Source organism: Ambystoma mexicanum, chromosome 10, assembly GCF_040938575.1.
Source record: "Ambystoma mexicanum isolate Mex_15411 chromosome 10, UKY_AmexF1_1, whole genome shotgun sequence".
NCBI classification, from domain to species: Eukaryota; Metazoa; Chordata; class Amphibia; order Caudata; family Ambystomatidae; genus Ambystoma; species Ambystoma mexicanum.
In genome coordinates, this window is record NC_090932.1 from 1,466,204,162 (window position 1) to 1,466,229,421 (window position 25,260).

Sequence of the window (25,260 nt, forward strand, 5' to 3'; positions counted from 1 at the left end):
GGTTTGGGATCTGGGATAGAAAAGGACTGAAGGGCAACGCGCGGGGTGGAGCTCAAGAGGGTGGGGCTACGGCCAATTTGCGGTACCCTGCGTAAAAATAAAAGGACAAATGTCTCGCGTATGGAGGAAAGGGGCCTATGGACTAGGAGTAAGGTAGTCACTAGGGTGAGTAACTTTATTTACCTTTTCAGATTATGTGGGAATAATAGTTCTTCCTGTGGAACTGTATACACTACAGGTCTAAACCTCTCCATTGAACTGTGTGGATGAATGTATATGCACAAGCTCTTGTGGTGTTTGTTATTTTGTTGGGAGTATTTTTACTTCCTGATTTTTATTTATTTTTTTTTAAATTAATTTTCTGCCAGTATTTGCCTAATTCTAGGGAGTAAAAGTAGCCTCTACACCACTTATCTGTAGGGCAGGGAGTTCATGAGACTGTTCTGATATTGGGAGGGAAAAGTTGTGTAGTGAACAAGAAATAACTTGCAAAGGGTTTGGCCTATAGACTGGTTTTGATTTCCTCGTATATGTATAACGTTGGCCATGCATTTTTCTATGCTCAAGTGGTATATTGTTTAATGCAGGTTCCTGGTGTTGCTTTTACATCAGGCGGTGGCACTTCCATGCTTGCCAATAACTACAGCCTAGTTGGCACCCACTTTGTGGGGACAGTCTCTACTGATCTTATGTAGCCTGCTTGTGGTTTACTTAACAAGCTGCACCATCCATTTAGTGTCCAAGGATTGACTGCCCCTACCGAGGCACCTTTTGCCCAGATGTGTTGGCCATGCTACATATATCTAACTTGTACAGCACAGGACGCCCTCCCCTGCCCCGTGAACTAGCTTCTTAGTTAGAGAGATCTCTTAACCTGCATTTCACAGAATCCAACCCCATTAAGCTTAGCTGGTAGAGCAGCTACTGTTAAAATGTATGCAACGTGCAGGTCATGGATCTGTTTTCGAACAAGAGGGGTGTCCTGTGAAATACTTTAGGTACTTTCAAAGGTTCCTCTCTTCCGAGATCAGGCATTAGTTGAGGCTAAAAGACTTGTATAAAACCCTTCAGTCAGCCAGTGGGATTGACACTTCTCCAGAACTTGAATTTGGTAATCCGGAACCAGCAGAACAGTGATGCTCCATACAGGCATCTTATGTCTAGGGTGATAGTTTCTAGGATGGGACATTCCTGCTCCCCCATTCGAGCAAGATGACCTGACTGATATCCTTGATAAGGGTCCTCAGAAGGATCTGGTTCTCCCTTTCCATATTGCCCTGCAAAAAAGGGTAAAGGCAAACTGGGAGGCACCTGAGGCAAGTCCTGCAGTGAATCGCCAGAAAGTACTGCCCATCCAGTAGCGATCCTATGTCTAAACATCCTACGCCATAAAGCCTGGTAGTTCAGGCTGCGACTTCTACATCTAGACAAGCAGCTTATCCAACAATTCCCCCAGGCAGGGATGAGCGTTTCGACACTTGGTCAAGGAAAGTGTTTTATGCTGGGAGCATGGCTCTTAAATCTGCAAATGCCACTTGTGCCTTACCTAAATTTACGTTCACCCTGTGGGACTGTATAGCCATGGCGGCTGAGCATATTCCTGAAGGGGAAGGAGGAGACTGATTCCTGACTATTGTAAGAGACGAACGGAGGCTATGTGTGAGTCTCTTCAGTCAGGACTGAGCTCTGCTGACAGCATCAGCAGAGCCATTGTGGCAAGCACAGTAATACACAGGTTTGCCTGGTTGAGGAAGTCAGAATTTGCACAAGACGTGCAGGCCAGGCTCCTCAACATATCCTTCGACAGCAGCCAGCTGTTTGGCAGCAAGGCTGATGAAAGCTTAGAGATGCTGCAGACCTCAAAGGCGGCAGCCATATCCCTTGGGGCCACTATCAGACAGCCACAACCATCTCACCGCAGGAGATCATCTTAGAGGGGCATGTCCTTTCGTTTCTGTTCCTCAGTTGGAAGTACTAGAGGACTGGCAAGTCAAAGGGGCCAAAGATTTCTTTCTGGTGGACAAGGGAGGGGTGCAAAGCCCATCCAGGCAACGTCTACTTTATCCTCCGCCGTTGCTTCAGCCGCCTCAAAACCTCTGAGGCCCCGTTGAGGGGTAGACTCGCAGCATCTGCAAGAATGGTGGGTATTACTTCAGATGCGTGGGCGTTATAAACCATAGCCTAGGGTTACTGCCTCCCCTTTCTAAAAAGGCCTCAAGACCACAGAGAGCCACTCATTCAAGGTTCCAGATCCATACCTTGTGCTGGAAATGTTGAGCCTGCTAGAGAAAGGTGCTATCGAACCAGTACTTGTCACGGAGAGTAACACAGGGTGCTACAATCCCCAAGAAGGACAGAGGATTGAGACCCATCTTGGACTTGAGATGCTTGAAAAGTTCCTCAGGAAGGACAAGTTCAAGATGGTCACACTCGGATGCTTCAGGCCCTCCAGTTCCTGGATTGGATGGTGTCATTGGACCTTCAGGATGCTTACTTTCATGTGACTATCCATCACAAACAGAATATCTGGGGTCTGCCGTTGGCGGTTCTCATGATCAGTTTAAAGTTCTGCCATTCAGGCTGACCTCTGACTGGAGGGTTTTCACCAAGGTGATGACGGTGGTGACAGCGAGTCTGAGGGGTGGGCGGGGGGGAGATTCGCGTCTACCCCTACCTGGATGATTGGCTAATAAGGGTACGCTCTCCCGAACAAGCCCTGGAACATCTCGGCATCACCTGTAATTCTCTCCATGGACTGGGTTTCTCTCTCAATTACAAGAATGCCCACATGTTACCATCTCAAAGACTGTTCATCGGAGCAGTCTTTGATGCATCCTTGGGAAAAGGCTCACCACCGGAATTGAGGACTCTGCACATTCCGCAGATGGTCACCAAATTCCAGTCCCCAGCTTCTTCCTGCCTTCGACATTAAGGTTGCTTGGCCTCATGGCATCCTGCACTTGCTGGTGCCAAAGGCTCACCTCAGAATGAGATCCCTCCAGTAAGTTCTGAGGACTCTCTCAATTCTTAGGCAGGATGTCGGACCTTCTTCATGTTCTGAGAAAAGTCTCACAGGATCTTCTGTGGTGCGCCTGTGAGGACAACGTTCTGAAGGGAGAATCTATTTGGTAACCATGGCCGGAGATACCAGTAGTGACACTCCTCACTCATGGGTGGGGATCCCACGCCAACGATCTGACAATCAGTGGTCTTTGGTCTCCATCCACTACCATTGTGCAGAGAGGCGATGCAGTTTTGGTTCTGTGCAATTCAAGAAGGAATCTCCCCCATTGGCGGTTCACCTACCCAGAAAGAACACTGCGGCAGACGCTCAGAGCAGGCAGAGCAGTCTCCCACGAGTTGGAACTAGCTCAGGAAGTCACCCTTTGGGATCCCTTCCCCTTCAAGTGTATCTGTTCATAGCCAGTGTCAACCAGAAGTGCCAACTGTTCTGCTCCAGGAAATTTCCCCCAAGAGGAGCTCTACGAGACTCATTCATAGTGGACTGGGAGTTTCCACTCTTTTACAAGTTTCCTCCAGTCCGTCATTCCACACATGATCAGGAGGTTGAGATCCTAATGGTCCCATATTGGGCCAGGAAGATGTGGTACTCTGACCTTCTGGACTTGTCCATCTGCCCTCCAATGTGTCTTCCACAAAGAGAGGACCTTCTCTGGCGAGAGGACGGTCCGGTTCTCCATCTAGGGGTGAAAACACTCAATGTTCACGCATGGTTTCGGAGAGGTTGAGAGATTGGGGCCTCCTGGATGACGTAATGGAGATTTTGCTTTCGGCCAGAAGGCCAGCACCAAAATCCTTGTACTGCTCCCATTGGAACAAATTCTGCAGCTGGTGTAGGGAAAAGGATGTGCACCCTTTTATGTACAGTAAACCTATGATGTCTTTTTTGTTATATCTGGCAAATCTGGGGCTCCAGATTGGGACCATTGAAGGATACTTGGCGGCGCTGTCAATTTTCAAGCTCACATCGGAGGAGGTAGCATACCTCAAGATACCATTAGTCATACAAGTTCTAAAGGGACTTACTAGCTTTTTCTCTCAATCTCCATTTCATGTTCGGATTTGGGACCTTTAATCTTCTAAAATTCCATTTGAGCCACTCCATTCGCGTCCATTAAGATTGCTGACCTTAAGACCATCCTTCAGGTGCGTGAACTTCTGCTCGCAGGGTGAGCGAACTTCAGACCTCATCTTGTAAGCTTCCACATACTACCTTCTTTAAGGACAGGGTAGCTCTTAACTTAAACATTTCTGCTGAAAATTGTATCCGATTGTCATTTATTCCAGAAAACTGTTACTATCTTTTTATCCGCCTCCACGTTCTGTCAAGGATAAGGAAAGGCTGCATAGACTTGATCCAAGACAAGCTCTTTTACATCTCTATGGTGGCTAAGTTACGTCAAGATGACCAGCTTTTTGTTGGTTATACAGGTCACAAGTTGGGACGTCAGTCACTAAGCAAACTAGCTGCATTATATTGGGCATTATGGAATGCTACAGACCGACTGAGAAAGATCCCTCAGAAAGCCTTGGAGCCATTCCACAAGTGGCATGTTTTACAAAGGGGGGTGTGCCGATGCATGACATTTTTGCGGCAGCCACTAGTCTTCCATTCACACTTTTACTAAACATTACTGTCTGGATTCATCCGCGGGCCAGGAAGGAGGATTTGTGAAGGCTGATTTACTTTCTGTCAATGACAAATCTTAAGAACACTTCTAAAATTCTTACTCCCTCCTCCAAAGCTGACACTGCTTTGGGAGTCTATCAAAAGATGAGGTATACATGGGAGGACACAATCCATTCGAATAGCATGTTACCCCTGGTAACATTCTTTTGATTGGATGTTCCTCCCATGTATTCCTCATTGTTCCTCCCAATGGGTGAGGGCCACGATTTCTGCTTTCAATGTGGGGACATCCTTCTCTAGACCTGTCCTGGTTTCAGTCTGTTATTCTTCGATGCGCTTTATCAATTTTTGACTTGAGTTGATATTGGTAATGTCCTCCAGTTCGATGCAAAGCCTCATGCCCGGTCAGATTCATTTCTGCCTGCCATATCTGTAGTTTTTATTTTTATGCCTTTGAAACGGTCTTTGCAAAAGAATCCCTGCTACCCTGCTTTTTGTTATCTCTCATCAGATCTCACCAGGCTGTCCCTTCCCACTTAGCAGTGTGGCCCCAGCCAGCCAACACTGCTAAGTTGATCAACTGCACCCTAAGCTTGTGGCTCATCCGACGCATGGTGGTTTTAATGAAATTGGGGTATACACAGCAAAGTATGGTTGCTGGAATGAATGAAGCCAAGGTGGCCCAATCATGCCAATGTCACTCTCCACCACCACATGTCCTTGTCTGCAGGCACAAGCAAAGCTCCGACTAATCCGTTCCCAGGCTGAGCAGGCAAGCCTGAGATCCTGGTAGATGGAGCCTGGGAGATCACAAGCACAGCAGATGTGGCTAAGGCCCACACAACAGGAGGCAGCCCAGGAATAGGAGACCAGCGCTGAGTATCAATGTGGCCCCCAGACCATTAAGGTCGCCATCCCCTTCAAGAGTGCCACAGCAGCGACATGCAGTAGAGATAAGGCTGTCTGACATTGGGACCAAGCCACGTATTCCTGCTTTTTTTGGGGACTCGGAGGGTACTGGTCTAGGTAATGAAGTGCCAACACAAAGAGCCCTAGATGAACTCTTGCCATCTTGTCAGGCTCTTTAATTTGATGTTACGGGGGTGGGGGGGACATGACCCTTGAGATACTGAAGACTTTCACCGTTAATGTACCTTTGGCAGGTAATGTGATGGGTAAACTGAAGGTTTAGTGAGAAACTACTTGCAGAACTGGCCCACTTGTGTGGGGATAAGGAATGGGCATCAGCTTGCCTTTTCTGGAGGTGTGAAGATTGAGTGGAATGGACATGACCACTCCTTTGCAAAGGTCATCTTAATCTGTATTAAACAACTTTTTTCTAATTAGGCTTGTGTGCAAAGAATTTACTAATGCCGACGCTGTTAAATGGCACAAAAATCATCTAAACCAATTAGGAAGGATTTTTTTGATTGCACTTATAGTTTAGCAGATCACCGACACTGCTGTCACACCAACTTTGAACAGTAATGTGTGCTTGCATAAAAACCATAAATGTGCATTTGCTTTATGGCATGTGTTATGTGATGTGAATGCTAATATACTTGTGTTTTGTTTTTAGCCCTGATGCAGCCGATAGCAGCTCATTTGATGTGCAGTTAGGAGACATTATTCTGACAGCGACAGATGGGCTGTTCGACAATATGCCAGATTACATGATTCTTCAAGAGTTAAAAAAATTAAAGGTATTTGAAAACTGTAAAGGCGGTCTTCATTAACGCTTGTTCAATTTGTTCGAGAGACATTATGCTTTATTTTATTTTTGTACTAATACTTTTATGTATTGTAGTTTGCTAGGCTATGGGGTGTTTTTAATTGATACAGGCACTGTAGGGTCTACAATTTAGCAATTTGTGAAGAATTACTAAATGTTTTCAATCCATTATGGAAAGTCTTGCTTGCTTTTTCGTTTGTACATGCTTTTTTTTATTATAGATAGAAAATATGTGGCCTGCTAATACTAATTGATTTAAGAGAAGGGAAATGTCTGGTAGGTAGATATGAAATTCGGCCATCAAAATTTCTCAACACCACCATATTCTGAGGAGATGGTCTAGATAGAGACGGAGGAAATAAACTGTACATACTGGTAACTGTTGGTTTACATCTGACCTCATGGGCTTATCCTGCTCTTAAGAATGCTAATTCGGATAGGTCCCTGCACATTTCAGACCCATGTCTAATCTTCCTTTTCATTTTGAGAAACATCTCGCGGATAACCAGTCTGGTTTCTGCTCTGGCTAGAGTACTGAAAATGCTGCTCTGTTTATTCAGAAATGACTCCTTCAACTTGGTAATGCAGGAAGTCTGGCCACTCTAATCCGATCTGATCTCTCTGCAGTGTTCAATACCATGAATCATGGTATCTTGAATAATCAGCTGGAAAATATGAAGATCCCAGGCCATGCATTAGCTTTCAAGGTTTTTTTTTTCTTCATTTTTTTGATCATTGTGGGCTTCACAGGTTTCTTCACTGTCGCCTCTCCTGTTTAATATCTGTATGCACCCATTAGCTTAGCCCAGGTAGCTAAGACTTTTGGGTTTGTGTCTCAGGTCTATGCTGATGACCCACAAATCCTGGTTGATCATCATCATCATGGGGGATTCGGAAAATGCTTTGAGGGTGGAACATTTTCTTGGGGTATTCAGGCTGGATACAAGAAAATTGTCTGCCCTTAAATGGAGAAAAGACAAGCAATTTAATAGGATGTTTCTCTAGCCGACACGTCTGTTTAATTGGGCAGCATCGCAGGGCTCTCCACATTCTGTGGATTCAGTCAGGAACCTAGTTCTGTTTGACAGCTGCCTTTCTTTTTCCCCTCGGGTGGAAGCAGTGGAAAGGTGGCTCATTTTCATCTTTACAAAATCGCCAGATGTGGTAGTCTGCTCGATGAGAAGAACAGCAAAACATTGGTGCAGACAGTAGTTCTTTCAGGAGTTCAAAACGCATGTACATTTATGCAGGAATCACCAAGAAATGTTCAAAGAAGCTCCAAGCAGTCCAACATGGAATAGGACAAAATGAGCAAGGGCAAAAAGTCGAACCCCAAAAGTCTGACCCCCCCCATATTTCCGCAGATATATATGTGGGTGGGGGGGTAAAGTTAATAGAAATGTATAGGGGTAAGGTGGGAGGGCTGTGGGAGTTCCCCCCCACATACATATTTGCAGAAAAATGGAAAAAATAAAAAGTCTGACTTTTGATAGTCAGACTTTTGCATTCAGTCATTTCACGCAGATCTGTCCAAAATGGAGCTGTTGGGGTGATCTTGTTACAAAGGAAGCATGACCATGTGTCTCTAGCTCGTGACTCATTGGGCTGGATGCCGATTGTGATCAAATTCATGCAAGGGCTATGTTCCAAATTTGTAAAATGTTTGCATGGTTTGCTCACAATTGTCAACCATCATGGACTTTCCTGTCCCCAAGCTAACACTCAGGTCGATGGCTCTGAATTTGTTCAGAGCTTGCGCCTACGGGGAAAGTCTTTGATGGTGCTTGGATGCTCTTTGTGGAGTAGGCTCCCCTTATTTATTAGGATTGCCCTTCCACTGAGAAGTTCCAGTGCTGAGTTTAACTGCATATGTTCCTGAATTGATGCAATTTTTGGATTATAGATTGGGGTTTATCTTAAATCTCATGTTGAGGTTGGTGTAGGAAGCGGACAGTTTGTCACTTTAATTGAACGAAACGCTGGTGCGGCTTGACGGCCTGTTCTGTGAAACTGTGCTGTTGCTAGGTCCTTTCCTCTAAGGAACCCGGAGCCTTCATTGTAGAGGGCGCAGCCCCGCTTGCTCCCTGCTTGGAGCTGGTCTGATGTAACCATACTTGTTGACGTGGGACCCATGTGTCAAGGGTGGCCACCTGCCCTTGCCTGCCGCTAAGGGACCAACGGTTTGAGGGTCCCAATCGGCCCCTGGTGGGCTGTAAGTAGCCGCTGTCCTTGGACGGCCCATATGGTCACATTTGACTGGAGCTAGTCTTCTTTGACCAATTTATGGTATCCAGCTAATGTTGATGGTGGGCATGCCCTGGCTGTTTTTACACTCCACTGTAAAGTGATACAGCGACTGCAGGGTTCCCATTGAAAGGTCCCTTTGGGATGTATGTCTGGTCATTTACTTACCCACTTTGTGGAGTTCACTTGGTTTTGAAGTGGGTGTGTGCACAGTCCCCCTACTGCACTTTTTATCGTTTACCTGGGTTATTGAGTATTACCTGTGAATCCTGATGAAGATTTAACTTCAATGAATGTTTACTCATTACGAAGTAATGCGAAGGCTGCGTTAAGACTAGATTTTGGATATAAATGAATGACTTTGCTGAAAAAACACTGAGATAAATATGTTGACCTGCCTTCTACTGTTGATACATTACCATGGATCGGAGTTTACCTACCTGTCCTGTAGTTGACGACTTACTGTGTCCTCCCTGTCAGACACCTCTGTTAAATATGGTGTCATCATAGGGAAGCTCTTAGAATTTTGATGTTTTAGATGGCCCCCATTATCTACAAATGTTGGGTCTCTGGAAAATCGTTGCATCTCCATCTTTGTCAATGTTTGAAACCTGAGGTGGCAATTGGTTTATTTCTTTTCAACCCTTACCGTGAAATGTAGGTGGACAAGTAATGATGGGCACATCCTTGCATGAATTGCCAAATACCTGAGGAACTGCTCTTCATGCACTAATGTTCACCTTGGCCCATGTCGCACGCAAAGCTTTGTCCTGAAACTCTGAACTTGGTAACACAGTCCTTGGACCCAAAACCGCAGGAACATGTGTGAAAGTTTATGGAAGTGCTGGTTTCCTCCATTCATTTTGAGTCGTGGGATATACCTACAAATACAGTTGCTGTGTCTATTTCACTGGAAAAAACCTCAGCAATTCCTGGGTGCAACCTTAAGTCCTACCCCGGAGGAGCCTAGCGTCATATTACTTGAGGATTCTGGATCTTTAAAGGAAAATGGCACAAATCGGATACAGGTGGCTGATGCTATACTGGTTTTATCACCTAGGAAAGTAAAAAATTAAATGTAAGACCTTGCAAAATCTGCCTCAACAGTGGACAAAGGTTTGATAAAATTTTTTTTTAAATATCTCGAACCTCTGTCGGACCACATTGTACCTTTTTAACTCTGCGTACACTGTGTTCTCAGAGATGGAGAGTAGTGGGCAAACTTTGCCGAAAAAACCTCAGGTCATTACGAGGAACTTTCTCCCTTGGCTTCCCTGATTAATGAAATGGAAATTGATTCTAATAAAGTGCATCATGTTCAATGTAGCTAATTTGTGTCTCATCACCAGTGAAATGTAAACCATTGGCCCCGATTTCCATGCCACGGGGCATTGGTGTCTCAACGGAAAAATGTCAAGGTGATTACTGCTCAAGGAAAGCCATATCTTGGAAGAAGTACCACGGTCCGTAAAGAGAATATTAAGCCCATGTGATCTGATATGAAGACAATGGTGGTGTTGGCATTGCCTGGATCAAGGAACTGTACTTAAGAAAAACATTTTAATTCTACTTTTGTTTTTACTACACTAGAGGAGAAAGAAATTATCTGAATTACTTCCAGTGCTTGATTCAGAGGCTGAAATGCCAGATATACAACATTCTATACGATAGTCAAACTCTTAGAATTGTCACAAAATGGGGCCCAGGGCTCTTACTCTTTGCACCATACACCTAGGGTGCAAAATGTGAAGGGTAATGCCAAAACCCAAGTTTGTGATTTAACTCAGAAATCCGCTAAATGTCAAGAGTGAGAAGGGTCTGGGGGGGTGGTTCTGTTATTTTCGGATGATCATGTTGTATATAGGGAAGTACTTCTATGTCCAGTCCCCTTTCCTCCATACTGTATGGGCGTCCCTCGCTAGGGACTGGAGTTGGAACCTTTTTCACCAGAAAAATCATCTCCTCTAAATTCAGATGGGGGTGGGGGCGTGGCCCCCGGATCTCGGGCTCCCCTGACTACGCCCACTGGCACCACCCCCAGTCCTCTTTTCCACATCGACGGAAACGGGACGCTTTCACCAGCGCTCCTGGGTTAGGCCTCAGGCCTTGTAATTCCACGCGCTCTTTCCCAGAGAAGGGTTCTTGTTTTTTCTCTTTTCCAATACTAGGTACTACTCTGTCCTCTGGCGCCATGCTCCTCCCAAGCGCATGATAGCAGGCTTCAGCAGGTGACCAGCCTGCGAGGGTCCCTTCCCAACATCCGACCCCCATGCACTCTGCCTCCGGTGCCTTGGCACAGACCATGGCTGGGACGGCTGTACCACGCGCGATGCCCTGACTCTGCGTGCGCTCAAGAATCAACTAGCCAGGTGGCAGGAGCTCTTTGGAAGATCGCCTCTAGAGGACCTTAAAGTATTCGTGAAGCGGAAGACCAGGCCCAAGGTAGGTGCACAGTTCTCCAGCATGGGGTCTGGCATGGATTCACATGCTCATGAATATTCCCCGTCAGGCTGGGAATCCTCGGTAAAGAAAAAATCAGTATCAGTTTCGTTTCTGATCTGTCTTTCGTAGTAGTAACCAATCACTGATCTCTGCGTCATACTGACCACAGCCAATGACTGCCCTCTACCTAAGCCCCGCCTCTGGCAGCCATCTTCAGATTTTTACCACACGTTCAAGTGTTGGGATCCTCGTGCTATTGCTCTCGAGCGTTAGTGCTAGTTTTTCACGTTTTTTCACAAAAAATTTCTCTTTTTTCGGTCAAAAGAGCCTCAAGCTCCACCGTTTCTTCATCCGATCAAAGGGGACCCGTGTCGGATTCGTCTACGCCCCTCAAGGGTGAAGATTTCGTCGAGCCACGCTTTTGGAGGACTCCAGAAGTTTCTCAGGCCCATCTCTGACATGGCCCAGGAGAAGGGAAGCTCGACGCCCGGAAAGCTGTTCGGGGTCTGCCCTGGATGCCAGCTGCAGAATGTCTTTAAGGAGGACGAACACTCCCTTTGTCTTTACTGCCTACATGAGGACAAGACGCACGTGAAGAAGGACTGTGCGTTTTGCGGCAATATGTCGGAGCGGACCATGAAGGACCGCCATCAACGTCTCGCCAACTGGCTGGAAGGGAAGAGCCCGTCAGGCGGGAAGAAGTCGTCCGAGCGGTCTTCTAAGACCTTTGAGGGCGCCCCGGCGACAGGGTTCCAACAGAAGGCCAAGCACCGCGAGTCCGCTGGCACCGGGAGCGCCGAACGGTCGGGCTCTACGGGCGCCAGGCAGGGCGCATCCTCCCCGGCGCCATCAACCACGAGCCAACGCTCTGGCTCGGGTAAGAGGCAGGCCGAGCACCCGGCGAAGCTCCTGGAGAGACCCCGGTCGAGCTCGAAGGCCCCATCGGAGGGGGAGCGAGGCGGTGACCCTCCCCCCAAGGAGAAGGCGGTGAGTGAACCTAAGGGGGTGAAAGCCTTAATCCATCCGGCCAAGGCATCTATCGAGACAGTCGCGGCGGCCCTGGCTCAGCCTGTGGAGGCTACACCAATGGTGGCGACCTCGGGGCCCAGTGTCTCCCTGCCACCGCGGAGGGAGTCCTCTTTCATACCCATCGACAGGACCCCCGTGAAACCGCCAACGGAGAAGAAAAAGGGGGGGCAGGAGGTCGTCGTGGATTCGGCCTCAACCTCTGAGGAGGAGCTGATCGAAGTCTTAAGCCACGGCGTTGGCGTGGAAGACCAGCCCGTCGGGAGGGACCCTGACGTAGGTGACGACGAGAACGTTGAGGGTGCCGACGGGACTCCTGACCGCCCGTCGGACTCCCTTCAACCAGTGCCGCAAGACAACTCGGCGGCCATTTTGTTGGCTATACAGTCCTTATGCTCGGAGATAAGGACGAGACTGCCGTTACCACCAACGGAGGAACCGCTCCCGACGGGGGACCCGGAGCCAGGCCCTTCTGGGAGCCCTCCCCTAAGAGAAGGATTCATCCTCCACCTCCTCTTCAGCCATCGCGCCCTGTTCAGCCCTCCTCCCCGTCCACGGCATGTGGGGATGATACGGGGACTGACACGGCCGCAACGGGTACAGACGACGAGGTTTACGACGAGGATCTCCCATCGTCACCTCCCACCCGGGCTTCCCCGCCCGACGAGATTGGATCGTTTCACTCCATGATCGCCAGGGCATCCGAGCTTTTCCAGCTCTGCCCGGCAGAGAAGAAGTAAGGTTTCCTTTATCAACGGCGCGAGGCCAAGAGGAAGACGGTCCTCGCTGTACCTCTACTGGATGATATTTGGGATGAGGGCCTCGCCCTCCTCAAGAACCCATCCACGACGCCGGCTAGAAGGGATCGGTACGAGAAGAAGTACCGGGTCTCAGACGCGGCCCCCTTGTGCCTTCGGGCACAGCCGACCCGGGACTCGGTCGTCTCCGCGGCGGCCAGGAAGAAAGCGGCGGGGGGGGTGCGGCCTCTACGTCGACCTCCAGCCGGACGGCGAGGGAAAGAAATTAGACACGATGGGATGCAGAGTCATCTCGTCGGCAGCGACGATTAAGGCGGCCAACGCCTTGGCTATCGTAGCCCGCTACGACAGGGAGCTGTGGTACAAACTGGCCCCCCTGCTGGACTTCCTACCAGACAAGAGGGCGGAAACCCTAGAGATCTTGCAGGCAGGAGAGGTGGCGTCGGACCACACCATTACGATTGCGACGGACATCGCTGACACTGGATTTCACCAGTTGGGTAACGGCGTGTGCCTTAGGCGGCGTGGATGGCTCAAGGCTACTGACTTCCGTCAGGACGTGCAGACCAGAGTCTTGGACATGCCGTTCGACGGAAACAACCTGTTTGGGAAAACAGTGGACGATTCCCTTGAAGCCATCAAGGCGGACACGTAGACGGCCTGGGCTCTTGGGGTTCTCCAGCAACGGCGGCCGCCCTTTCAGAGCGGCGGAGGCAAAGAGGGTGCCTCCAAAGGTTCCGGCGGCGGATTTTCCACCTACCGTCAAGCGGCCCGTTCCTCGTCACAGGAAGCTTACAGGGGACGAGGCAAGTCAGACGGACCCCGCCGTCGTCGCCAAGGAGGACAAGGCGGCAAAGCCTCGTCGAAGCAGGACTGAACCGGCCGTGGGGTCGGGCCCCCACCGAAGCACCCCGGTGGGAGGCCGGCTGGCGAGCTTCGTCAGCGTGTGGGAGTCCATCCCCACCGACCGTTGGGTGCTGGACGCCCTAGCTCAGGGTCACGCGCTCGAGTTTCTAAAGAGGTGCCCGCGCGTCCCCCCTGTGGCCAGGAAAGAACATCAGGCCCTCAATTTCTCTTGTAGGTAAAGGCGATGCTCAAGAAGGGCGCCATCGAGCTCGTCCCAAAGAGGCTTCGGGGCTCCGGAGTTTACTCAAGATACTTCCTCGTGAAGAAGAAGACGGGAGGATGGCGTCCCATCCTGGACCTACGACGACTGAACAAATTCATCAAGGCACAGAAGTTCCCGATGGTCACCCTCCAACACTTCCTGGGTCAACTGGAGGAGGGTGATTTCCTGTCGTCGTTGGATTTGGAGGATGCCTACTTCCATATTCCCATCCTAAAGGAACACCGAAAGTTTCTCAGGTTTGTGGCCCAAGGGCGTCACTACCAGTTCAGAGCCCTTCCCTTCGGGTTGAGGTCGGCACCCAGGGTGTTCACCAAGTGCCTCGCATCGGTGGCGGCGCAGCTGTGCTGAGAGGGGATCCATGTCTACCCCTACCTGGCCGACTGGCTCATCCGAGCAAAGACGAAGGAGCTCGCCGTGGAGCACACGGCAAGGACCGTCCAACTACTCACGGACCTGGGATTCTCCATAAACTACGCCAAGTCCCACCTGGTGCCCGCGCAAGACGCACTGTTTCTGGGAGCAAAGCTCGACAGTGTCGCTTCTGGCCTCTCCGTCGGAGGAAAGGACGAGGGCCATCTTGGGCAAGGTGCAGCGGATGCTGGTTGCGGACGCGGCCAGGGTGAGGTCCATCAAGTCCCTCCTCGGAATGATGTCTTCTTGCATTTATCTCATCCGCCTGTGCAGGCTCCGGATGTGCCCGTTGCAGGAGTTCCTGGACACGTGCTGGATCCAGACGACGGGCAGCTTAGAGGAGAGGATCACACTCGACGAGAGTTTCCGACGAGCGATCCGGTGGTGGGGCACCCGCGCGCATCTGACGGCGGGCATGGACTTCCAGACCCCCGGCCACCAGGAGATGCCTCCCTGGAAGGGTGGGGAGCGCACACCGAAAATGGGCACGCAAGAGGCCTTTGGCTTCCGATGGAGAAGTCCCTCCATATCAACGTCCTGGAGCTCCGTGCAGTGTTTTGGGCCCTCGGGTCCTTTCTTCCGTCCCTTCACCGACAACACCACCACCATGTTCTACATCAGGAAGCAGGGCGGAACCAGATCCCCAGCCCTGTCCAAGGAGGCGCAGGATCTGTGGCATTGGGCCGTCGCCCAAGGGATGTTTCTGGTGCCGTTTCATCTGGCAGGGATAAACACCATCGCCGACTCGCTCAGCAGAGAGCTGCGCTCGTGCCACGAGTGGGAACTATGACAGGATCTAGTGGACCGCCTCTTCCGAACTCCAAGTGCCGGAGGTTCGCCAGCAGGTTTCCCCAGCCGAGGAGCATGGGCGATGCTTTCTCGTTCCCCTGGGAGGGCCTGTTTCTATACGCGTTCCCTCCATTGCCATTGCTGATCCGGCTCATCAACCAGCTCAAGAGGTCACGGTGCAGGATGATCCTCGTCGCACCTGCGTGGCCGAGGCAGATATGGTTCCCGGACCTTCTGGACTTGTCAGCGTCCCCGTCAATCAAGCTGCCAGTGGACGCGGATCTTCTCTCCAGGGAAGGAGGCGCCATCCTCCATCACGACCCGAAGTCGCTGAGCTTGCAGGCCTGGCTCCTGCAGCATTAGAGTTCGGAGGATACGACATACCGGCCGACTGCAGAGAGGTTCTTGCAAAGGCCAGGGCGTCCTCAACTCTTAAATGCTATGGACACAAATGGAAGAGGTTCTCTATCTGGTGCCACGCACAGAAGATTAACCCTCTACGGATTACGGCTCCCCAGGTACTGCCGTACCTTCTGACGCTGGCCAAGCCTGGACTGGCGCGCGCGTCCATCAAGATTCATCTTGCTGCAATCTCCCGATACACCAGAACCACGGGGCGGACGTCTTTGTGGTCTCATCGTCTGGTGAAAGAATTCATGAAGGGACTGTTCAGATCGTTCCCGCCGGTGAAGGCTCCGGCCCCGGCGTGGGAGCTCAACGTGGTGCTGACCAAGCTCATGGGACCTCCATTTGAACCTCTGCACTCGGCTCCGTTGAAGTTCTTGTCGTGGAAAACCGCGTTTCTTGTGGCCATCACCTCCGCACGAAGAGCGGGAGAGATCCAGGCCCTTTCCTGCAAGCCCCCGTACTTGACTTTTCACGACACGAGGGTAGTGCTCAGGACGCACCCCTCCTTCATGCCCAAGGTACCGTCGGACTTCCACCTCAACGAACCCTTGGTGTTGCCTGTTTTCTTCCCGTCGCCTTCGTCGGCGGGCGAAAGGACTTTGCACTCACTGGATGTAGCTAGAGCGCTGAAGTTTTACCTGGACCGCACAGTGTTTTCGGAAGACGTCACAACTTTTTGTGAACTTTGGACCTGTCAATCAGGGGAAGGCTCTCTCAAAGGCCTCCATTTCCAGATGGCTCTCCGGCTGTATCATGTACTGTCATCGGTTGGCAAACCGACCGCTGCCTGGCAGTCCGAGAGCCCATTCCACCAGAGCGATCTCAGCTACCACGGCGTTCCTATCTGGTGTGCCCTTGCTGGACATCTGCAGGGCTGCTACGTGGAGGTCGACGCACACCTTCACGAAATTCTACTGCGTCGATCGGGATTCCAGGGAGGAGTCCAGGGTCGGTCAAGCAGTGCTGCGCAATCTGTTCACCTAAGGTGAGCCTGGTGAGGAGGTAAGAATTGCTTAATGTTGAGCCTTTGCCATCTCCCGTGGTTGTGCATGTGTGTACTGCTATGTATTCTTTATTCATGAGCATGTGAATCCATGCCAGACCCCATGTTGGAGAAGGAACAAGTTACTTACCTGTAACTGTTGTTTTCCAGCATGGGTCTGGCATGGATTCACATGCGAACCCTCCCGCCTACCCCTCTGCGGCTCTTCACTTGGTCATACTGCCGCTTCACGTGCTACCAAATCTGAAGATGGCTGCCAGAGGCGGGGCTTAGGTAGAGGGCTGTCATTGGCTGTGGTCAGTATGACGCAGAGATCAGTGATTGGTTACTACTATGAAAGACAGATTAGAAACAAAACTGATACTGATTTTTTCTTTACCGAGGATTCCCAGCCTGACGACGGGGAATATTCATGAGCATGTGAATCCATGCCAGACCCATGCTGGAGCACAACAGTTACAGGTAAGTAACTTGTTCCTTTTTCTCCACACCTCGCAAAGCTGACTCCTTCCCAAGGATGCACCCAAGCAGGAGGGACCTCTCTGGTCCTAAGACAAGCAAGAACACTGAGGCTGCTCCAGCTAACGGCCCCCAGGCCAAGGGGTCGCAAGATCCTACCGGTGCTAACGCTGAAGAGCCGCAAGGCTCTATTACCAGGTCCCAACCCGAGGGGGCTATGCTCTAACACCAGTCCCATGTCTGAGGAGGCCCCTTCACGCAGCACTATTGCACCACAGCCGAGGGCACTCCGCCTACCGGGCCTTGACCTGAGGAGAAGGGAAGGCCACAACCACCACTGCTCAGCGTACTGGTGGAAGCCGGTCCCAGCTCAGCAAGTTCCACGACGCAGGCACTTGGCATGGAGCAAAACAAAATGGCCGCTGGGCCAGTCAAAATGGCCGCTCACCCGATGCTGTTTCCCTTCAGAGACCAGGCAGGCAAACAAGCTTCCAGGTGGGATTGGTCAACTCCTGTCACGTCCACATCCTATTCATCCACTTCACAGGACAGTTACACTTCGCCCTATGCAGCAAGACGGAGCATGACTAGGACACAGCCGCCTTGGGGCCCTACCCCTATGACTATACCATCAGGCACTCCTCTGGCCTGTGAGGACAGGTACTTTGAAGTCCCTCGCCCTCATCAGATCCTCACAGATGGGTACCAGCCTCAGGGACGTAATTGGGGACATGCGCCCTCGTGTATAGCTGCAAGCACCCACGCCCATGCAGCCCCTGGGTCCAGCTCAGCCCCCGGCTCATATGCCTGTACAGGTCATGGGAGCCCCTGTTCTGCCACCTCGGCAGCCTCCGGCACTGATAATCAGCACGCCACAGCTGCCTGCGCCCAGCACTCCTCCGGCTCCGCAGGACACAACAGTGGACACAGATGAGAACGAAGACCCTGACACCCCATAGTCAGCCAAAGCTTTTTCACTAGCATCTGGCAGGCTTGGCTGAATACCTAGGAACCCCGCAGCCATAGGTGGTGTACTGGTTGAAGTTCTCGCGCTATGTCCTACTAGACCTGGAATTCCACTTCAAAAGGATGTTGAAGCACTTGCCAAAAAAGGTTGTCTCAAGCCACTCCACCCAACCTCCCAGTAGGCTTCTCGACGCTAAGTACAGGCAAACGGAAGGGGACCCCTCCTATAGTCGGCGCACCCCCAACCACACTACTCAGTGATGGCAGCATCACTAGACTCCAAGCCACAATCCTCCTTTGGCTTTGACCTCTGCACTCCTGGGCAAGGAGAAAAAGCTCTGAGGCGTTCAGGAAGAAAATGCATTCTAACCCCTCTCTCCACCTGTGCCAGGCCAACGCCATGTTGGCCGCTGGCAACCAGAAGCTGTGGCGGGAAATTGCTGAGTTCCTCCCTGAGCTCCCCCCACTCAGCCAGGCTCGATTCAAGGATGGGCTGGTGGAGGCCGAAATCGTGGCACAAGACATAATGGAGTCCACGGTGGCCCAGGGCGAGCCATTTGTATTGCCATGGACATGAGAAGGATGGCTTGGCTCGGGGTGACAAAATTAAGTCCAGATGTGCAGAAACATACTAGACCTGCCTTTCAAGGGGGCTGACCTGTTCCATTCAACAACGGATGAGTAACTCGATTAGAAGAATAGCTCAGGCAGCAAAATCTTTATCCTCATGAAGTCCGCACCCAAAACCTACAGCCAAAAGCACCAGCGCACGGATAAGTGTCAATCCTTCGGAGGCTTTCGGGAGAGACGGTCCAGACAACCAGACAGATCCTCTAGCCAGCACAGGTGCAAACAGCACAAGGAGGCTAACCAGGGTTTTCTCCAGTCCCCCTCCTCAGCCCCAGCCTCAGAGGGGAAGAAGTTGGCAAGCCCATTCGGATCCAGGAGTCTCCGGTCGGGGAAAGGCTTGCCCTTCACGTACACCGCTGGCAGACAAAGTTCATGGCCCCTTGGATCCTCTCTGTAGTATCCACGTGCTTCCGGCTCCCCATCCCTCCTTCTCCTTCCTCCCCTCCCGCAGATTGGTACAGCAACTCAATTGGTGGGAAATCCGCTCGCTCCTAGCGAGCCAGGCAATGGAGGAGGTCCCAGCCTTGCAGCGGAGCCTCGGCTTCTATTCACAAATGTTAACCATACACACAGAGCCAGGCTGGCCTGAGAGTTGTTGGTCCTTTCCACCTTGAACCTTTCCCTACCCCTCCAAAAGTTCAAGATGGTTATTGTTGGGCAACGTTTGTATGCAGTACCCATTTGGGACCACTACACATAACTAGGACTACAGGTGTAAGGAAAAGCAACCTTTGGTATAAGTCTACTACACAGTTTGGGTAGAGTTGCTGAGTAGCCAGGCTTATCTCAAGAGGGGAATGTGAGCTGTGATGTTAGAGGTCTACAATCACAAGTATTCAAATGGACTCTTATACTCAAGGTTTTTTGGTAAAACACTTATTCATTTATTTTACAGTCAGTTATAAAACATTCACTAGAAGGAGGCAATCTTATATCGCACAAAAATATACTTCAGTACTTTACACGGTACGAGTGTGAGACATTTAAACTACTTTGAAGGAGGAGCAAAATGGCATTCAGAGTACTTTGAAGTAGGAGCAAAAAGGCACAGGTTAATAAAGAATATTAGTTACTCTTAGTGCAAATCGTTTGAGTTCACCGGCGGAGCCAATACAATGCAATAGGGTAGGCCAAAGTCAATGGGCTAAAGTCTTGTATAGGATAAAACAGTTCTGGTAGTTAAACGGAAAAGTCTTTGCCAAAGTTCTCAGACGTAGTTCATAAAAGAAAGGTTCATATGTTGGGTCACAAGCTGACTAGGCCTGTAAGTTGCCCAAGTTTCAAGCACTTTTGCAGTGAGAGGTAAGTGGGTGATGTAGCCACCCAAAGTCATTTTGACTTTCTCTATACTCTCCTTCAACAGTTTAATCGTTCTCAAATGCCATTCACCTGTAGATGGTTCACAGAGGAAAACGTATGCTTAATGGGTAAAAGGAGAACTATTTTGTCAAAAAGATAATTTACAAAATTGCAGGCCATTGTCGGAGCGCAAAACCTCACACCCAATCTTTGGAAGACCTTGCACAAGAAACCTGACTGCGCACATGGCGTTGGGGTGTGTACATGGACCTGCCTCGATTATCTTTAAAAAAAAAAAAAAAAAAAGCATGCCATAACCAGCATGTATTTGTTACCATTGCATATCTACATAATGCAGATGCTGAAATGGGCTGATGGGTCTGGGAATGACGCCTGTCACTGTATGCAAAATGTACCCAGCCGTACATTTCTGCAATTTATAATAAACTGCGCCACATGTTCCAACAGATTTGGCGAGAACCACTCATCTGCAATTGTTTCAGCTAGACTCTCGAGTCATATGTGCGGTTTGGTGGAGTTGCTCCAATGCTATCCTCAATAATGCTAGAGGCATAACTGGCCTTCCAGCCTCCAAATTGCCTCAATGAGGGATAAAGAACAACTCATTTCTTCCAGAACACCTTTTCTTGTGATGCTTGTCCTTTTATGTCAATTAGCTGGACAATAGACAGCATGTTGACGCCCTCCTTTACCAACGTACATCGTCCGATCATCTGTTTGATACTTTAAATTTCAAAATTAGTTATCTCTGAAAAATGGGTAGCTTTTTTGGCTTCTAAATCTGCAGCTTTGTTTCTGCAGGCAATTACATCTTCTTTTAGTGTGGGCTGCGCTTTTTACGACTGCTAGCGTCAATGGGAGTACTAATACTTCAATAGGATAATGTCCTTTTATAACTGGAACTAGAATTTCACTATAGTAAGCCAATGGTTTATGAACGTGTCCTAATGTAGTTTTCGGTGTAGGGACTTCGGTCATGACTTCTTAATTTGAATGAGAAATAAAACTTCTCTGGATAATCTGGAATTCCCAACAGAGTGGCTTTACTGATGGCCTTTGTCAATTCTTTAAATCCTTCAGTTATCTCATCTGTCCACCTTATTTTATTCTTGCCCAGAGGTACTTCTTGAAGTCCTTTTTAAAAGTGGTTGAATAGAAGTACTGTAATCAAAAACCCAGGCCCTACATTATTTACAAAGGCCTAGCAACTGTTGCATTTCCCTCACTGTGTTAGATTGTACAGTCTTCATTATTGCTCCTGCTCTCTCAGGTGTCACTTTCCTCCCCTCATGAGAGAGCAAACCTCATGAGATCAATTGGCATATGTACAAGACCTCTTTCTGGCACTATTGTAACCTCTTGGTCCACCTTATACCCTTTCTTTGAGTATAGTCATGAGCTTAACTGAATCTTCTGTGCATCTTTCTTTTGTCTCACTGCACACCACAATGTCATCCACGTATTAACTATTGCGCTTCTTAGGTGGACATTCCCCAGGTCCATTTGAAGGACTGTTAAAGATAAAAGGGGACTCCAGTGCCCCAGGGGAAATGGAGTAGGTTTCAGATGGATATTTCGAGGGGATTGGGTCCTCTGACGTATTCCAGATCTATGACATGTAATCACCAAAGCTGTGCTGCTTTGGAAAAACCTCGGCGCCTGCGTCGACGTTGATACGCCGCCCTCGAGGACCTCGGCCGACGTCAGTGGATGTTATAAGTAGGACGCACGAAGCCTGTAGCCTCAGTTCAGTTTTTTCCGTGAACGTGTTGGCTTCAGAGATCTCGACGTGCCTCGACTCTTTGGAGTTTGTTCTTTCTCGGTTCTTCGAATCTGTTCGTATTGTGAAGTATATTCTTTGTGAAGATGTCTACCTCGTATTCCACCCCGTGTCCGGGCTTTAAGAAGTGCAGGGACTGTGGGTCCAAGATGTCAGTGACGGACTCGCACGACGCCTGCCTCTGGTGCCTCGGGGAGGCCCATGACACGGATGACTGTCGACTGCCAGTCGCTCACGTCCAAAGCCTTGCGGGAGCGCAAGAAGTTGTTGTCGGTAGGTAAGGTGTCCAAGCCACGGAAGTCGAGGTCTGCAGGGCTTTCGACGGACGATTCGAGGGGCGACTCTCCATCGTCATTGGAAGTCCATTGGGTCTCGGTCCCGGAGTCGGTCCCCCCCACTCCTCTGCCTCTTCGAGACACTCGCGGAAGCGCCGTCATCGGTCGCCTTCACCGCCCTCATCCGAGGACTCGCCCGTCGCTTATCCCACCAATCATGCAACGCCGAAGGAACGGGCTTCCTTCGGGAAGAAAATGTTAGCGATTCTCGAATCGCAGGGCACTGTTCCGTCCGCGCCTACGAATGGGGTCTTTGGTGATCGGTCGAGAGACAGCGCTCGCACGCCTTCGGCTCGGGTGGTCGGCACGATTCGCGGGAGAGGTCCCGCTCGGACAAGGGGAAATCGTTCTCGTCATGCCCGTTCCATGTCTAGGTCCTCGATGCGCTCGAGACCGTGTGCACCTGTGGTGTCTTGGAGGTCGACGCAGAGGTTGTCGACTGGCTCTTTTGAGGCCCCGCCTCCGAAGAAGTCGTCGACGCCATCGCCGCCCAGGCTGTCGAGGGACACGCTCGGGGCTCCGGCCTCGAGGCCTGTGTCGATACTGTCGGCGCCGCGTTCGGCGTCGATGCCGTTCACTCGAAGCCTTTCGAGGCTGTTTCGACGGGGGTACTCCGGGGCTCGGTGGAACCCCCTAGAAAGGCTCTGGCCTAGGTCAAGCATGGCTTTGTTCCACATTCTGTGCCTTCTTACCACCATCTTGAGTTTATTTCAGAGGTGGAAGAGGGCTCTGATGGCATGGTTCCTGATACGGTGTCAGACGAGATTCTCTCGGGCCATAGCCAAATTGAGGACCTGAGGCAGTCCTTGCACGATGCCAGTGGGCTGGACACCTCTCCGGAGGTGGAGTTTTGTAGGCCGGAGCCTGGCACTCATGCCGACTCTTCGTACCGGCGCCTTATGTCTAGGGTCACCGAGTACTTGGGATGGTCTGCTCCCCCAGGGGATTTTCTTCAGGATGACCTTACGGATATCCTCGACCAAGGTCCACCAACTGACCCGGTACTGCCGTTCCATATGGCTCTACAGAGGAGGGTGGCGGCGGCTTGGACTGCTCCAGAGAGTCTCCCGGCAGTAGGTAAGTCTTTGCCGCGAAAATACCGCCCAGCCAGTAGCGACCCCTGCTACTTGACCAAGCACCCCACTCCGGAGAGCAGGCGTCGTATCCTACCATCCCTCCCGATAGGGATGACAAGCGTTTTGATGGCTGGGTGAAGAAAGTGTTTTCTTCAGGGGATATGGCGCTTCAGGCGGCCAACTCGATGTGCCTTGTCGCGTTTCACGCACACTCAGTGGAACGGTTTCCTTAGCGGCTGACCATATTCCGAACGGGATGGTTTCCTTGCCATGGTTCAGGATGGCAAGGATGCCATGTGTGAGGCCGTTCAGTCGGGTTTGGACTTGGCAGATTGCGTCAGCCGGTCGATGGCGGCGAGCACCGTAATACGCAGGTTTGCGGGGCTGCGGAAGTCGGGGTTTGCTTCTGATGTGCAGGCCCGGCTCCTCAACATGGTCTTTGACGGGGAACATCTTTTTGGCAGCAAAGCTGGCGAGAGCCTTGAAAGGTTGCAGACCTCAAAAGCTGCAGCGAAGTCGTTGGGAGCTGCAGTTCGCCAACCTCTGCCTTTTCATCCTAGGGGACAGCAATGGAGGGGAGGTTCCTTTCGTTATTACTCATCCTTTGGTAAAGCGAGAGAAGCTGCCAGTCAAAGGGGCCACCGTAGGAGTGCCCTCAAGCAACGCCACAGCCTCTTCAGCTCAGTCATGAGGGCATGTCCCATGGTTCGCCGGTTGGGGGAAGGCTGGCGCAGCATCTTGTAGAGCGGCGCGCCATTACTTCAGATGTGTGGGTTCTGGAGATCATAACCCACGGCTACTGTCTTCCTTTCCGGCAGAGGCCTCAAGACAATCCACCGGGGAATCTTTGTAGAGTCCGGATCCGCTCCTTGCGCAGGAAATTCAATCCCTGCTGGAGAAAGGTGCCATAGAACTGGTGCCTGTAGCGGAGAGGAATAAGGGATGGTATTCCCCTTATATTTTGATTTCCAAGAAAGAAGGGGGGTTGAGACCCATCATGGACTTGCGCGGTTTGAACAAACTCCTCAGGAAGGACAAGTTCAAGATGGTTACTCTCTCTCAAGTCTTCCAGGCCCTTCAACTTCAGGACTGGTTGGTGTCTCTCGACCTCAAGGACGCTTATTTTCACGTGCCGATACATCCAAAGCACAAGAAGTACCTGAGGTTCGCAGTTGGCGACTCGCACTTTCAGTTTCGGGTCCTGCCGTTTGGATTGACCTCCGCCCCGAGGGTCTTCACCAAGCTCATGGTAGTGGTAGCAGCGCACCTCTGGAAAGGGGATTCACGTCTACCGCCTACCTGGACGATTGGTTGATCAGAGCGCGCTCTCCCAAGCAAGTCCTAGATCATCCGTCGGTCCCTCCACAAGCTTGGCTTCTCCTTCACCTTGAAGTCCCATTTGACGCCAACTCCGAGGCTCCAGTACATCGGAGCAGTGCTCGACACGTCCCTGGGGCAGTGTTTTCCTCCCCAGGTGAGGGCTCATCACATTCAGCAGATGGTGCACAAGTTTCAGCTTGCCCAGAGTCTCCCAGCGTTCGAGTTCTTGAGATTGCTCGGCCTCATGGCATCCTGCATTCTTCTGGTGCCAGAGGCCAGGTTGCGGATGAGATCTTTGAAATGGGCACTCAAGCTCCAGTGGTCTCCGTCCTCTGGCAGGTTGTCGGACCCTGTTCAGGTGCCGTCCTCGGTCGCCCGGGACCTTCTGTGGTGGGCCGTCGAAGACAATCTGATGAAGGGGGCTCCATTTTGGCTACCCTGGCCGGAGGTGACGATCGTGACGGACGCATCCCTCACGGGATGGGGAGCTCATGTCAACGAGTTGACAGTCAGCGGTCGTTGGTCTCCGTCGGAGTCCAGACTCCATATCAATCTGTTGGAGCTGAGGGCCGTCAGGCTAGCTCTGTAGGCTTTTCTGCCGACTGTGCGAGGGAGGAATGTCCTGATCCTCACAGAAAACACAGTGGCCATGCACTACCTCAACAAAAAGGGGGGCAGGGTCACTTCCTCTGTGCAGGGAGGCGATGCAGCTCTGGTTCTGGGCAATCCAGCAGGAAGCTTCGATCTCGGCGGTTCATCTGGCCAGAGACAAACGAGACGG

The 25,260-nt window shown here is 50.8% G+C and overlaps 1 protein-coding gene across 1 annotated transcript in view; it reads left to right on the top strand.

Moving 5' to 3' along the window:
* PPTC7 (protein phosphatase targeting COQ7) overlaps positions 1-25,260 on the top strand; it is a 262,662-nt gene that overhangs the window by 180,669 nt on the left and 56,733 nt on the right. The window contains exon 4 of the mRNA XM_069619545.1: positions 6,231-6,354. Within this exon, the coding sequence (XP_069475646.1) occupies positions 6,231-6,354 (124 nt within the window). The remainder of the gene's footprint in view (positions 1-6,230; positions 6,355-25,260) is intronic.